The sequence below is a fragment of the Paramisgurnus dabryanus genome, chromosome 2, assembly GCF_030506205.2.
Source record: "Paramisgurnus dabryanus chromosome 2, PD_genome_1.1, whole genome shotgun sequence".
Classification (NCBI taxonomy): Eukaryota; Metazoa; Chordata; class Actinopteri; order Cypriniformes; family Cobitidae; genus Paramisgurnus; species Paramisgurnus dabryanus.
The window spans coordinates 1,880,782-1,894,244 of NC_133338.1; the positions used below are offsets into that span (position 1 = coordinate 1,880,782).

General features: G+C 37.9%; 1 protein-coding gene across 1 annotated transcript in view; it reads right to left on the bottom strand.

Annotated features, from left to right (window-relative positions):
• Positions 1–3,191: 3,191 nt before the first annotated feature.
• Positions 3,192–13,463, bottom strand: part of LOC135783390 (uncharacterized) — a 43,840-nt gene continuing 33,568 nt past the window's right edge. The window contains exons 7-10 of the mRNA XM_065294067.1: positions 10,273–10,534; positions 6,410–6,552; positions 6,050–6,132; positions 3,192–3,347 (exon numbers count right to left, since the gene is read on the bottom strand). Of these exons, the coding sequence (XP_065150139.1) occupies positions 3,192–3,347; positions 6,050–6,132; positions 6,410–6,552; positions 10,273–10,534 (644 nt within the window). The remainder of the gene's footprint in view (positions 3,348–6,049; positions 6,133–6,409; positions 6,553–10,272; positions 10,535–13,463) is intronic.

Genomic DNA, 13,463 nt, shown 5'->3' on the forward strand with positions numbered 1-13,463 from the left:
TATTTTGTTTTTATTTCCTATTTAAAAGACGAAAGATGGCATTTAAAATTGCTTAAAACATGGTTGTTCTGCTGTTTCTTTGTCTGTTTGCACCCGCAATAGGCCTATAATCATGGAATATGATGGGTCCGTGTTTCATTCGTTCAATCGTTTTTTCAAATTAAAAACAAAAATGAAAAAATGAAAAAAAAAAAACTTTTTTTGTTTTTCCATTATTTATTCCTGAACTTAACACCTTTATAGGCATATATCAATGAAATCATTTTAAGCAGATCAAGTACTACAGGTATAGTGGTAACATTTTACAGGCATTTATGCTCCCATAAAAGTCTCTTACAGTCCGGCTTTTGAACTTTATTCCATTTTTAATTATCATTTATTCGGGACATATACATACACACCTAAGGTTTAAGGAGGTCTGCGCGGGACTGTTTTTTTTGTCCAGCTCCCACAAGTTTCTATTCAGCAACGCTTAAAATACACTATGTGTTCACACGCTTTATTTCCCGACCTGACGGGTCCGCAAAACCTAAATCTCGTTTCCAGAATCTCAAATTCAAATGTCTCTAACTGAAAGAGAGAGATTAAGTAGCCTATAACAATTATAAATGCTATACAAAAATTGTGTTCGTGTCAATATAAATATTATTTTAACATTGTACTGTCAGCAGAGAAAAAATGTCACAGAAAAAATAATGAAATATAAATAATATAAATTAAATAGGACAAAGCCTATCACTGAAATATCTAACCAACATAAACGGAAACCATATTGCCCTACTTACAAATGAAGTAAGCTATTTTCTGCCAAACTATTTCAAACATAATTGCACAAAAATAATGTTGTTGGCTGACAATGGTTTCAGTACCAAACAGCTCCTAAAGCTGTACAGGTGGTCAGAATGAAGTGCGGATACGCTGTCACAGGAGGGCTATTGTCAGTCAGACCACCCGCTCCGTCCAAAGTATAGGTGCCCCAGAGTCCCGCTACCATCTTTATACTTTAAAATTTCATCATGCGCCGCATGAATCCTTTTGGGCGTTTCATACAGTATGCAGCGGGGAAATCGCCGCGCGGCTACGGCTTTTCTCAAGTAGGCTAGTGGAAGAGTTTTGTGCAGCATTTAGTGCAAATATGTTTTATCAGGTAATACATATTATTTATTACGAATAAATAATAATGAAAAAAGTTCAAAAGTCGGACTCTAATAGAATAAAACTGGTGCATGGTTGCTATTCAAACCATTATTAAAACGGCTGTAATCTGTTACCACAATAGTACCTGATCTGTTTAAAATTATTTAATTGGTATATGTCTGCTAAGGTGTTAAATAAAAATTAGTCTTAACCCGTTTCATTATTTTTTTCTATTTTTGATCTGAGCGCACAATCAGAAAATCGGAAAACGAGACGTTAGGCCTATTTGTTTTTTTTCATTTTAGTTCAGAAAATAAATAATAGAAAAACAAGTCGTTTTTCTTTATTTTCTTTTTGGTTTAAATTTTAAAAAAAGAATGAAGGAATTATAGGAGCCATATTTGTAAACTGTTATTGTAAAATAAAAATAGTCTGATAAAAAAACGGACTTCCAAAATAATCTGGCGGGCCAGAAAATTTTGCTGGCGGGCCACTCTTGGCCCGCGGGCCGCCTGTTGCCGACCCCTGGTCTATTGTTTACATCAGATTTCGCATCAACTTCTTCAATCTGAGGATTATTTACATCGTTAAATGTAAGGGTATATGAGAATACACTCCGTAATTTACGTTCCGTTAAACACATGAACCCGCCTTTAAAGTTTGTATTTAAAATAGGGAGGTAGTATAATAGATAATCCAAAAACAGCACAGTCAAAAACCTGAAGTCCTTTAGGGATGTAACCAATCGCTCACTCGTTCTTCCATCAGCCAATGGCTTCATGGAAAATATTGATAGACAAAACATGAAGCCAATTATACAACAAATTCAACGATCTCTGTGTAACTTCTGTGTGTTTAGACTCATGCTGCGCTGCAAGAACTGACAGAGAGATGACGTCAAAGTACCGCAAGAGCGAGTCGAAATTAAACTACTCCGTAAGATTTCTTGAAGAGCTCTCGCCGGTACGATGCGGCTGACTGTTATTTGTTCTGCCCCAGCTTCTTTTATTTTTCTTTTGTTTTGTGCGCCCGAGCTTCGTTTACAGTCTGGGGAGACACACGCTTTAAGTTTGAAAAAAAAAACTTAGCAAACATGTCTGAGGAACAGGGCAGCCACGTCACTACAGTCACAAGACTTCACGCTCGAGCCGGAAGAGAAGACAATGCTGAATAAAGTCGTAATTCTTGCTATTATTGGACCAAACTGTATTTTCAATGCTTCAACACATTCTTACTGACCCACTGATGTCACATGGACTACTTTGATGATGTTTTTATTACCTTTCTGAACATGGAAACCGTACATAGATTTTCAATAAAGGGGACAGAAAGCTCTCTAAATCTAACGTTAAAACATCTTAAACTGTGTTCCGAAGATGAACGGAGGTCTTCCGAGTTTAGAATGACATAAGGGTGAGTCATTAATTACATTATTTTCAGTTTTGGGCGAACTATCCTTATTTAGTAGTCACGCTGTTCCCTTTGGGGGCGGAGGCGAAAACACAAGCTTATCCAGTATGTAAATATACACACAGACAATGACGCCCCCCGCTGCATGCTAGAATCTCCGGAAAAACAAGCCTATTTCAACCGCAAAATGTATGCTTTTAAAAATAAAAAACTGCTATCTCAAACATGGAGGGGCTTCTTCGTGATCTCAACTAACAGATTTTGCAATAAAATGAAAATCACAAATTTTGAAAAAAAAAAATTCTAATTTTCTCGAAACTTGCGCTGCCGACTTGTGTCACTGCATGGTTTCCGTGACGGGTCACACATATATACAGTCAAGCTCAAAATTATTCATACCCTTTGTAAATATGACCCAAAAGGCTGTGAAAATAAATCTGCATCGTTAATAATTTTAATCTTTAATTTAAAAAATCTACAAAAATCCAACCTTTCATTGGAGAAGAATCATTTTAAAATGGGTGAAAATCTCATTATGAGAGAAATATTTTTTTCTAATAGACACTGCTCACAATTAATCATACCCTTTTATTCAATTCTTTTTGCAACCTCCTTTCCCTAAGAAAACAGCTCTGAGTCTTCAACTATAATGCCTGATGAGTTTGGAGAACACCTGACAAGAGTTTAGAGACCATTCCTTCATGCAGAATCTCTCCAGAACCTTCAGATTCCAGATCCATGTTGGTGCTTCTTCTCTTCAGTTTATCCCACTCATTTTCTTTAGGGTTCAGGTCAGGGGACTGGGATTGTCATGGCTAAAGCTTCATTTTGTGCTCAGTGACAAATTTTTGTGTTAGTTTTAATGTTTGCTTTGGATCATTGCCCTGAAGGAAGATCAAACCATGGTCCATTATATGATTTTTTAACAGGGACGGTCAGGTTTTTATTTTTTATCTGTTGGTATTTCATAGAATCCATGATGCCATGTATCTGATCAAGATGTCCAGGACCTCCAGCAGACAAATAGGCCCACAACATTAAAGATACAGCAGTATATTTCATTTTACACATGGGGTACATTTTACCCCTGTGTGCACCAAACTAATGTTGAGTTTTTGCTGCTAAAAAGCTATTTTTTGTTTCATCTGACCATATAACCCATCCCATTTGAAGTTCCAGTAGTGTCATTTACTTTTCAAATGTTCTATGGTCAGATGAAGCAAAAAAAAAGCTTTTTAGCAGCAAAAACTCAACATTAGTTTGGTGCACGCAGGGGTAAAATGTACCCCATGTGTAAAATGAAATATACTGCTGTATCTTTAATGTTGTGGGCCTATTTGTCTGCTGGAGGTCCTGGTCATCTTGATCAGATACATGGCATTTGTAAAGTATAGTATGCAATATGACATCAAATTTAATCCTAAAAAGAGTGTCATCATGATAGTAAGAACTAAGGAGGACCAGCAGCTAAAGTTTCCCTCCTTTTATCTGTCTGAGAAACTCTTACGAAAATTAACCATGGTTTTATTGTGGTAAAAGTGTAGTAACCATGGTTTTTTGGTGTATTGATTACTATCAGCAAAACCATAGTTTTCCTACACTAACCATGGTTTTTTGGCACTAACTGTAGTATAACCATGGTTTTGTAAGGGAAGAACTAGATACTGTTACTAAAGTAAAATACTTAGGACACATTATCAGGGATGACCTAAGTGATGATGATGATATTTAGCGTCAGTGCTATAAATGTAATGCTCAGGCAAGTATGTTGGCAAGAAAATTTCATATGTGCATGTATAATGTTAAAATAGCTCTTTTTAGAGCTTACTGTACTCCACTTTACACAGCACATCTATGGTGTCGCCATACCAAAGGGAAGATTAATCAAAAAAAGGTGGCATATAATGATGCTATTAGAATTTTGTTAAAGTAGCCAAGGTGGGAAAGTGCAAGGAAGATGTTTGTGAATTGTAATGTTCCCACTTTCCAACCTTTGCTTTGGAATCTTATGTTTAAATTTATGTGCAGGCTTAATGAGTCTATGTCATTATAAGGTGTTTGACGGACCCTAACATAAGTGAGACAAGATACTCCTCCAGTCTCTGGAAATATTGGAATCAACATTTGTATGTTTTTTAATCAGTGAGCACACATTTGTGCTACGTGTTATTTATGTTATGTTTGATTGTGGTTGTTTAAGGATGTTTGTATATTGTGTGTGCTTTTTATATATTATGGACGTTTGTATGTTGTGTGTGCTTTTTATATTTGGACTTCGAGTCTGTCAATAAAGATAATAAAAAAATACAAATAAAGTAAATGATTAAATGATAAAATAAATGAATGAATATATAATATAAATTGCAAGTAAATAAATATATATTATTGAATTAATGATAAATTCAATTATTTAATAAATAAGATGAAATAAATGTGAAATGCATGTTTCTACTCAGATCTATCACAAGAAAACTATATTTCTTTCCTTCTCCAAAGACATTCTGTTCATTCAGTATCTGCCCTTAACACATGGACCTGTGAATAAAACGATAAGATGAATTATAAATACACTTTTATTTTATGTACTGTGGACTTTGAAAGATTTTTTATTGTTGTGTTTTGTAAAACTTACCACCCAGCTAAGTCTCCGATTTGACCTTCTGAGGGAGTTTTGTCCAGGTCAATATGAAAACAGATAATCCTTTAGAAGTCAAAGCGGTCTTCAGCTAAAATAAAAACATTACTATTGAAATATATATACATACTTTACTGAATCAGGGTAACTTTGAGACTCATGTGATTCCTCCAGCAACCACTGGATGTCACTGTGTGACATTGACACATAAGATGCATGTTTAACGGCTCAATATATATATCGTCAATTAAGAGAAAAGCTTCCCTGTCAATGATGAGAATTTCCGGCTTTCTGCAATACCGCTACTATCCACCAGGTGGAACTTATACAACCCGGAAGTAGCACCTCACGTGAAAGAGAAAGAACTCCGTGTATGTTTTAAAGATTGCCCTGCATCTGATCTCTATCAAAATTCCTTCACAAAATGGAATTATCTCAGCTTTTGCTCATAATTTAGTGTTTTTGAAGAAACCTACCCATAATTGAGAGGAGATAAAAAGAAGGTAGGATGAAGCGTTTTTTATTAGTTTGAAAGCAGAGGGTCTGTTCTTTCATTTGAAAGGCTATATTGTTTGTTTATATATTTAAAAAAAAATTTTTTTTGTGAAAATCATGAAGAATGTTGGCGCTGGCTGGCAACATTTTTTTTAAATGCTGGCGGAGAAAAAGTTCATAGGTTTTACATGTTTTCTACTCTAATTTATTCCTTTGGTATTTTAAGGCAAGGGGCATGATCTCTGAAACAAACACCCCCTAAACAAAACCAAAGCAAACACGCCCCTACCCCAATAGAATCTGGACCTTCTTTTATAGACCCCCTCCATTTATAGATGTCCTTTCAAAGGTCTCTTAAAATGTCTTTCGTACCTCATTAAGAATGTTTTTCCTCTCTGCTGGATCTGACATATCGAGACTGGAGTTAAATGTTATCCTTATGAAACCTTTTATGACTGGAAAACACAAACAATCGCAAACAAAATGGGTTACATAAAGTTTTCAAGAGGATCTCATTCAGATGTCAACTCTTCTGTACAGTAGAATTTCACCTAAACATCTGAAATACTAAAACAGACTCCCTTAACATCTTTGATTCATTCAGCTCTTTATTTTCATGATCTAACTTTACCAAAATCCTCAGTGTAAAAAACACTGCTTACTGTAAGCGTATACTCAGATATTTAAGAGTGACATTATGTTTACCTTTATAAGCTGACTATGCAAAATTACCTTTAGTTGCAAACACCTTTACATCACACATAGAGAGAACTTTTGAACTTCCAGGTATGATGATGTTCACATATCGTCCCTGTATGTCACAACAGGACACAGATACAACCTGACCCAATGCCACATCATTCAGCAAACCACATCTGAGGAGAAAAACACTCTCATTATCCACAGTTTTATGTTCATAAGTATTTTAAAGGGACACTCCACTTTTTTTAAATAGGCTCATTTGTTTCTTCAGTTTGGAATCCATTCAGCTGATCTCCGGGTCTGGCACTACCACTTTTAGCATAGCTTAGCACAATCCACTGAATCTGATTAGATCATTAGCATCATTTGCTACAGAAATATAATGAAAAAGGTCATGTAGTGTTGAAAGTGTCGCTGATGAATGAGATGGGCCTAGTACTGATCAGACAATTATGCTTCAGTCAGTAGAGTTCAAGAAGCTTATACTGCGCTTTCTGTAGAGGATTGTAAAGATTATTTGAAAGTAAAAACTGCAGTACTTAAAGCTTCTGAATTATTCCCGAAAGCGTATTGATTGCGTTTCCAATTTTGGTGGCACAGCAGTTTAATAAACCTTTTTAAAATCCAGGTGGATGCGGGGCAGGTGGGGTTCTTCTTCAGGCAGGAGGGGATGGGGTGGATCACACAGTTAGTTACTTTTCCCGTAAATGTAACAATTATCAAGCAAATTATTCATTAATTGAAAAGAAAACACTTGCTCTGATATGGTCTCTGCAATATTTCGATGTGTACATAGGGGGCGGTGCTCAAATTGTTAGTAAATTCCAATTTACTAAATTCCTACTTGCCCGTCTGTGTTGCTTCTCGTTAATGTTGCAACTACGAGCCAGTTGTAACGGTTGGGTTTGGGGGTAGGATTAGGATGAGAACAGTGCTCATCCGGCAAATTGTCATGAGATTTTGGCTATAGCTGTATCCCTTCTAGCCACAACCCACACGAGCAGTGTGGCAGCCATATTTCACCATAGCAGCAAGGTGTGAGTTGGACACTCATTATTGCATTATTCCTCAATAATAATCTTGATATGTAATAAACGTTAGGCTTTGTTACTTTATTTGTTTATCTCTAATTTAGTAATCTCTCATTTTTCATGACAAGAATAACCTATACACATTGAGGATCCTACAGGTTTACAAAATCAAGCTTTATGTAGTGGTGCACGATATATCAGCCGCCGATATAACATCGGCCAATATGGTCATTTTTTTACACATCGGCATCGTTCCGATGTCAAAATAAGGCCGATGTGAACAGGCCGATAATCATTCCTGTGTATTTGACGTGTGTGTAGGAGATGTGAGTGTGGGGGCGAGGATGTTTGTTTTTGCATGAGAGCATACGTTACACGTGTGCTGAAGCAGGTTCTGTCGTTTGCCTGGTCGTTCTTCAAAGTGTCTGAAAAGGATCCTCGCTATGCTGTATGACAGGGGTGTCAAATACGTCGATCGCGATCGCAAAGGCAATGCCGGTAGATCTCACATAAGTTAACTGTGTATCCTCATGCTGCTCCATGCCTCCAAGAGTAATTGTGAAACACGCAAGTGTTTTTGCATTGCTGTGCTTTTCTTCTCAAATGTGTTTTTATAAATCTTATGCCTGCCCGCTGCAGCTCTGTCGTGTTAACTTCTGAAATTTACCAGGATACAATCGCATCGGATTCTTGCAGGCACTGATGCATGCACGCACCCAGTGTGTGTTTGTGTCTATGTGTTTGTGTTTGCGCGCGCGCGAGCGAGCAAGCGAGGGAGAGAGAGCGGCAGAGTTGTGCTGATTTATATGCTTCTAATACTATTGTCATTTTACTTCTAGTTTGTTTTACTAAACCGTATCTCCGCTATTTTAAACAGTACTCGACATGTACTCCAGAATTTTTTTAAACTCCTTAAAAAAATAGAGTAATGGTGACAGCCCTAAATCCAATGTAGAGATATATGCAGTATAGTCCACGCATTTAAAGTGTTTATTAGCATGTAGAACTTGTCGGCTTTATCATTTTAAAAGTAGATCACCACCCAAAAAAGTCTGGACACCCCTGCTGCTGTATGGAATGAGAGTGAGGGCCGGGTGATGCGAGGGGGAGTTCGGGCAAAATTGTTCAATACAACCAATTTAATCACCCACTTAGTGCTGGGCGATTTGGCCTAAAAATAAAATCTCCGATTTTATTTTTTTTAATTCGACTTCCGATTTTTTCCGATTCCCCCCGCCCACTTATTAAGAAAAGCAATAAGTACAAACGGCAGACAACTTAAAGCAAATTTTGCTTTTATTTAATCAAAAGCAAGACAAATGTAACCTCATCGGTAGCCATGTTGTCGCTTGCTGTTGCCGTTTCGTGTGTTTGTGCTATGATGATGATGTTGTCGCTTGCTGATGCTGTTTCACGTGTGCTATGATGTTGTTGATGTTGCTATAATAACGCTATGGAAGCCCCGGGCAGCCAAAAATGCGCCAATTACAAAAAAATCGAATTAGTTATTTTTTAAATCGCCCACAACAAAAAATTCGAATTAATTCATTAAATCGATTTTTCGCCCAGGCCTACACCCACTTAAAAATAAGCATCCCGAAGCTTACAAAGAATATGGGAAATCAGCTAATTGATGACATTTTGCACATGGGTAAAGGTGCCCAATCAGTCATTTATGGAAATAAATTACAAAAGTAAAAAAAAAGTGTTTTTGGAAAATAGCTCTTTATCTGATTATCATAAAAAATGTGTTTTCTATATCGGCATCGGCAAATATCGGCATCGGCCATAACAGACAAGAGTCATATCGGTTATCGGTATCGGCCAAAATGTTCACATCGGTGCATCACTAAGCTTATGTAAGACAGAAACTCAACACATTAATAAACAAAAAATATTTTTACATTCTTCTTAGTGGACAGGAACACTTCACCCAGGGTTTGAACCCAAGGTGCCAGAATGCTAATCAAGAACACTATTAGGTGGGCTACAATCTGTTAACAGTTGTCTGAATCATTGACGAGGCTGTTTCACATCAACACGTGCAAGAGACCACAAGGTGTCACTGTGCAGGTGGTTTCAGATTGATGTTTCGAAGCTTAAACACTGAGCAGAGGACTGAGTAATCAAAGCCACTTGAATAAACAACAAGGAAAACAAGGGACAGGTGAAAAAGATGACTAATTATAAGGGCTGAAACAATTAAATTGAGTGGCAATGGGAGCCTCTAGTGGCCAACACAAATTCATAATCCTGACATGTTAATGGTTTCACTAGATAAGACCCTTATACCTCGGTTGGGATTGTTTAAAGCCATTTTGAAGCTGCACTGAAACCGTAAACTGTTGAGGTTCATTAAAGTCCACTATATAGAGAAAAATCCTGGAATGTTTTCCTCAAAAAACTTAATTTCTTCTTGACTGAGCAAAGAAAGACATAAACATCTTGGATTACATGGGGGTGAGTAAATTATCAGGATTGTTTTAATATAAGTGGAATATTCTTTAAGAAGTACTGACAGGAGTGTTGCCAGAATATTTCGTTTTGTCACATCATTGGCGATCATTCTCTGAGGACGTCAGCTAATTGGCTTAGGCGGAGCATCCGCTAACCTCGGCCCCGCCAACTGTCAGTCTGTGGTGAGTTCCGGTAAATTTTCTATATCCATTCAATTCACAGTGTAAAACACAAGCCACGCCCGCTATTTTTCTCATGTAATATTCAGTTTCACTTGGAAATACGATAGAGAAGTCGATCACAGTCATTTTAAGGTGAAATAACCCTTTAATACTACTTGGTGCAACACACTCTTTATCCTTCATCTTTAACCTTATATAAATACAGTTACAGTAATAACTAAACCTGGTATTATTGTTGCCATTGTTCACCAAAGAGTTTCCAATATGAATTTCCGCTCCATCGATTCGACCCACACAGCAGTCTGCTCTGTTAGTGACGACAACTCTGGAGATGTAGTAAGAATCCAGAAGATCCACTCTCCACCAGGGGTTTTTAGTTGTGTCCGTAATGGTGCAGGTTGAAAGTGAAGTGTCGAGAGCCCTTGCTGCTTCAAAAGTACTATATGTGGATGACTGTACAGCCTGTCCTCTTAAGGCCAGATTCTCTAGAATGAGTTTAAGAAAAGAGAGAAGCCTATATCACACATAAATTGATCAGAATTACTTTCCCAGTTACTTCAAAAATGTCCTGTTCACACACACAATGACGTTCTGTTTTTTTACAAGTAAAGTATCATTCACACATCAGTACCACAAAATTAGTAAACTCGCAGGAGTTTCCTCAAAACGGCGCGTGGCAAGGACGATGTTGTGTTGTAGACAAAGGTTTTTGAGCAAACAACATTGCATTCAGACTGAACTGTAGGTGAAAACGGTTGCGACCTGGCCCAGAACAGCAGTAATGTTTACACATAAAGCCTGGAGTATATTCTGTTTTTACTTGAATGTACGCGCATGGTCGAACACACAGCACAGCAACGAACATGTTTTCGGGTGCGTTCTCCGGAAGTCGCGTTGCTCGACCGCATACGTCATCGAGGTTCTCACATTTCAGTTAAAATACATTAGAAAATTAAGATCTATCTCTTTTAAGACATACAATCATTGTAGTTTCATTCTTACCTTGAAATGTAACGGTTGCTTTTCTGAAATTAAACCTGAAATATTAAACCTTGATGACGAATGTGGTCGACCGACGCGACTTCCGGAGAACGAGCCCGAAAACATGTTCGGGACTTGTCCGGCGGAACTGGCACGAATGGCCACCCTATACATTCTCCTGTACACACGTGCAACCTACGTGTACAAAGTACACACGGTTACAAAAATCTGGCAGTGCGCGTACATTCATGCATACTATTCTGCTGATGAGATTTGCATCACACACACTGTACAAGGACCCTCGCGTATTCGTATAAACAGGATTATACTTCTAGCTTTAGGTTTCACAGAAAGTGTAGGAAATGGGCAACTCTGTTAACAGTTTAAACAAACTGTGGTAGGCGATAACTTCAGGTTTGCTCGACTTTAAGCAGCATGCGTATTGTTAGAAACGTCCGTAAACAGCACGTTCTGGCACCTAGAGGGCTGGTTTTGTTCTGGGTAGGTCCCACAGCAAAGCCTTGATGCTATAGGCTATGCATCGTCGTCCGCGTTGACGTGTATTTACACAATCAGACCACTAGTCGATAGTTTTCACGCATGTAACATGCACATCTATAAATTGCACTTTACCGTAATCCTATTCTCGGATCACGTAATTCTATTCTCTGTTTACACATAGCGTCATACCAGTAAATTAATGGTAATCTTAAAACCTCTCTTAAATGTCTGTAAATTGTCTGATTTACCACTAAGGTTCCTTACATTATCTGTTAACTGCAGTTTAACAGTAACTTAACAGTAAAGACTGTATAGTATGTGTGAAAGGAACTATAGTGAGTCTGGATTGGTGAAAGCAGACTGTAAAGAATCTTCGTGTAACTCTTAATTCTGCTTTACAATTCAGTAAGTAACAATCTGGACTAACCAGAAACGTTTTAAGCATGAAACAGAATCTTCATTGAGATGTTACAAATTGTTTCAGTAGAGGTTTGTAGTTGTTACCTTCCTTCTGGGCATGTGTAGTGGTGAAAACTCCTGCACCTACAGTATAAAAGCAAAAGGCAAATGATAAACTGGCATGTAAACACTTCAGCTAGGAGACGACTATTTGTCACATAGTGAAACTGTCACAAAGGATTAATTTCGGTAACTATTTGGTTCTGAATCTTACATGCTTCTGTTCTCTAGCGGTTCATGACATTAACCAGTGTTTGCAAAACATCCTAGGCGGCACAGTGGCTCAGTGGGTAGCAGTGTAAGAAGGTCCACGGTTCAAGCCCTAGCTAGGTCAGGTGGCCTTTATGTGTGGGGTTTACTCCAAGTACTCCGGTTTCCTCGCACAGGCCAAAAACATCCAAGTTACAGTATGTGAAGTGGAGATGCCATATTGCCCCCGCCCCAAACTTGTGTATGGATTAACAAGTTCTCACCATGAATATAGCGATAGATGTTGTTAAAAATAAATAAACAAACATCACTCCATTGTTGACCCTGCTTATCAGCAGATTGCTTTATCATGCATTAAAGTGAAATATGTGAAAATACCATCAAGACATTTCTCAAGACAGTTTCTTGCAGAAGCATCATGCATACGCCTATAACAGCTTTGTTTCCATAATGCAAATCGGTCAAAATAAAACAAAGAAACGGTTTTAGTGTTACCGACTGGTTCAGAATTAGGCTATGGCCAGTTGATCTGTGAATCACTAATAAGAGGTTTACCAACGTCAAATAGAGCATATTTTTTAATTCATGTTCAAAAGTCACCTTATAATAAAGCATTCCGGACCCCTCCCCAACTACATTGGAACTGGATTTTTGTGGGTTAACACAAACATATGTACAGTTTCATCAGATAAGGGAGCTCGAACCAGTAACAGAAATATTTAATGGCTGACCTCAGGGCCAAAGCTGAGACGTGGACATTTTGATGGGTCTACACTATTTCTTCTTATCATTCTTTCAAACCCCCTTCATCCGAAGCCAGGGTGATTATAAAAATTCCTCAAGGAAACAGCATGGCTTTGCAAAGTATTGGATTATCAAAGAACAAATCTTTACATTCTTCCACCAACAAAATGGACTCTGTTCTTTATGCTATGCAAATGGATTCCTCACAGTGAAGAAGGGTGGGCCACATTCTGTGGGCTCCTTCTGACATCAACAGCGAATCACGGCTCTGCATCAGGAAAGCACCAATATGCAAACTCTTCCTTATCTAAAAAGTGCTAAAAAGAGAGACATTAACAGAGCACTTCTGAGTCTCCCCCTGAGAGAGACAATAACAGCAACGCAATCATTCTGAGTCTCCGGCCCGGTGCTGGGACAGATCTCCAAGAACCAACCAAGTTTCTGAAAAATCTCCCGGAGATTTTACAGCTCCTCGTTCTGCGTTTCACAACAGAGACCAAAACAGATCGACCTCAATTT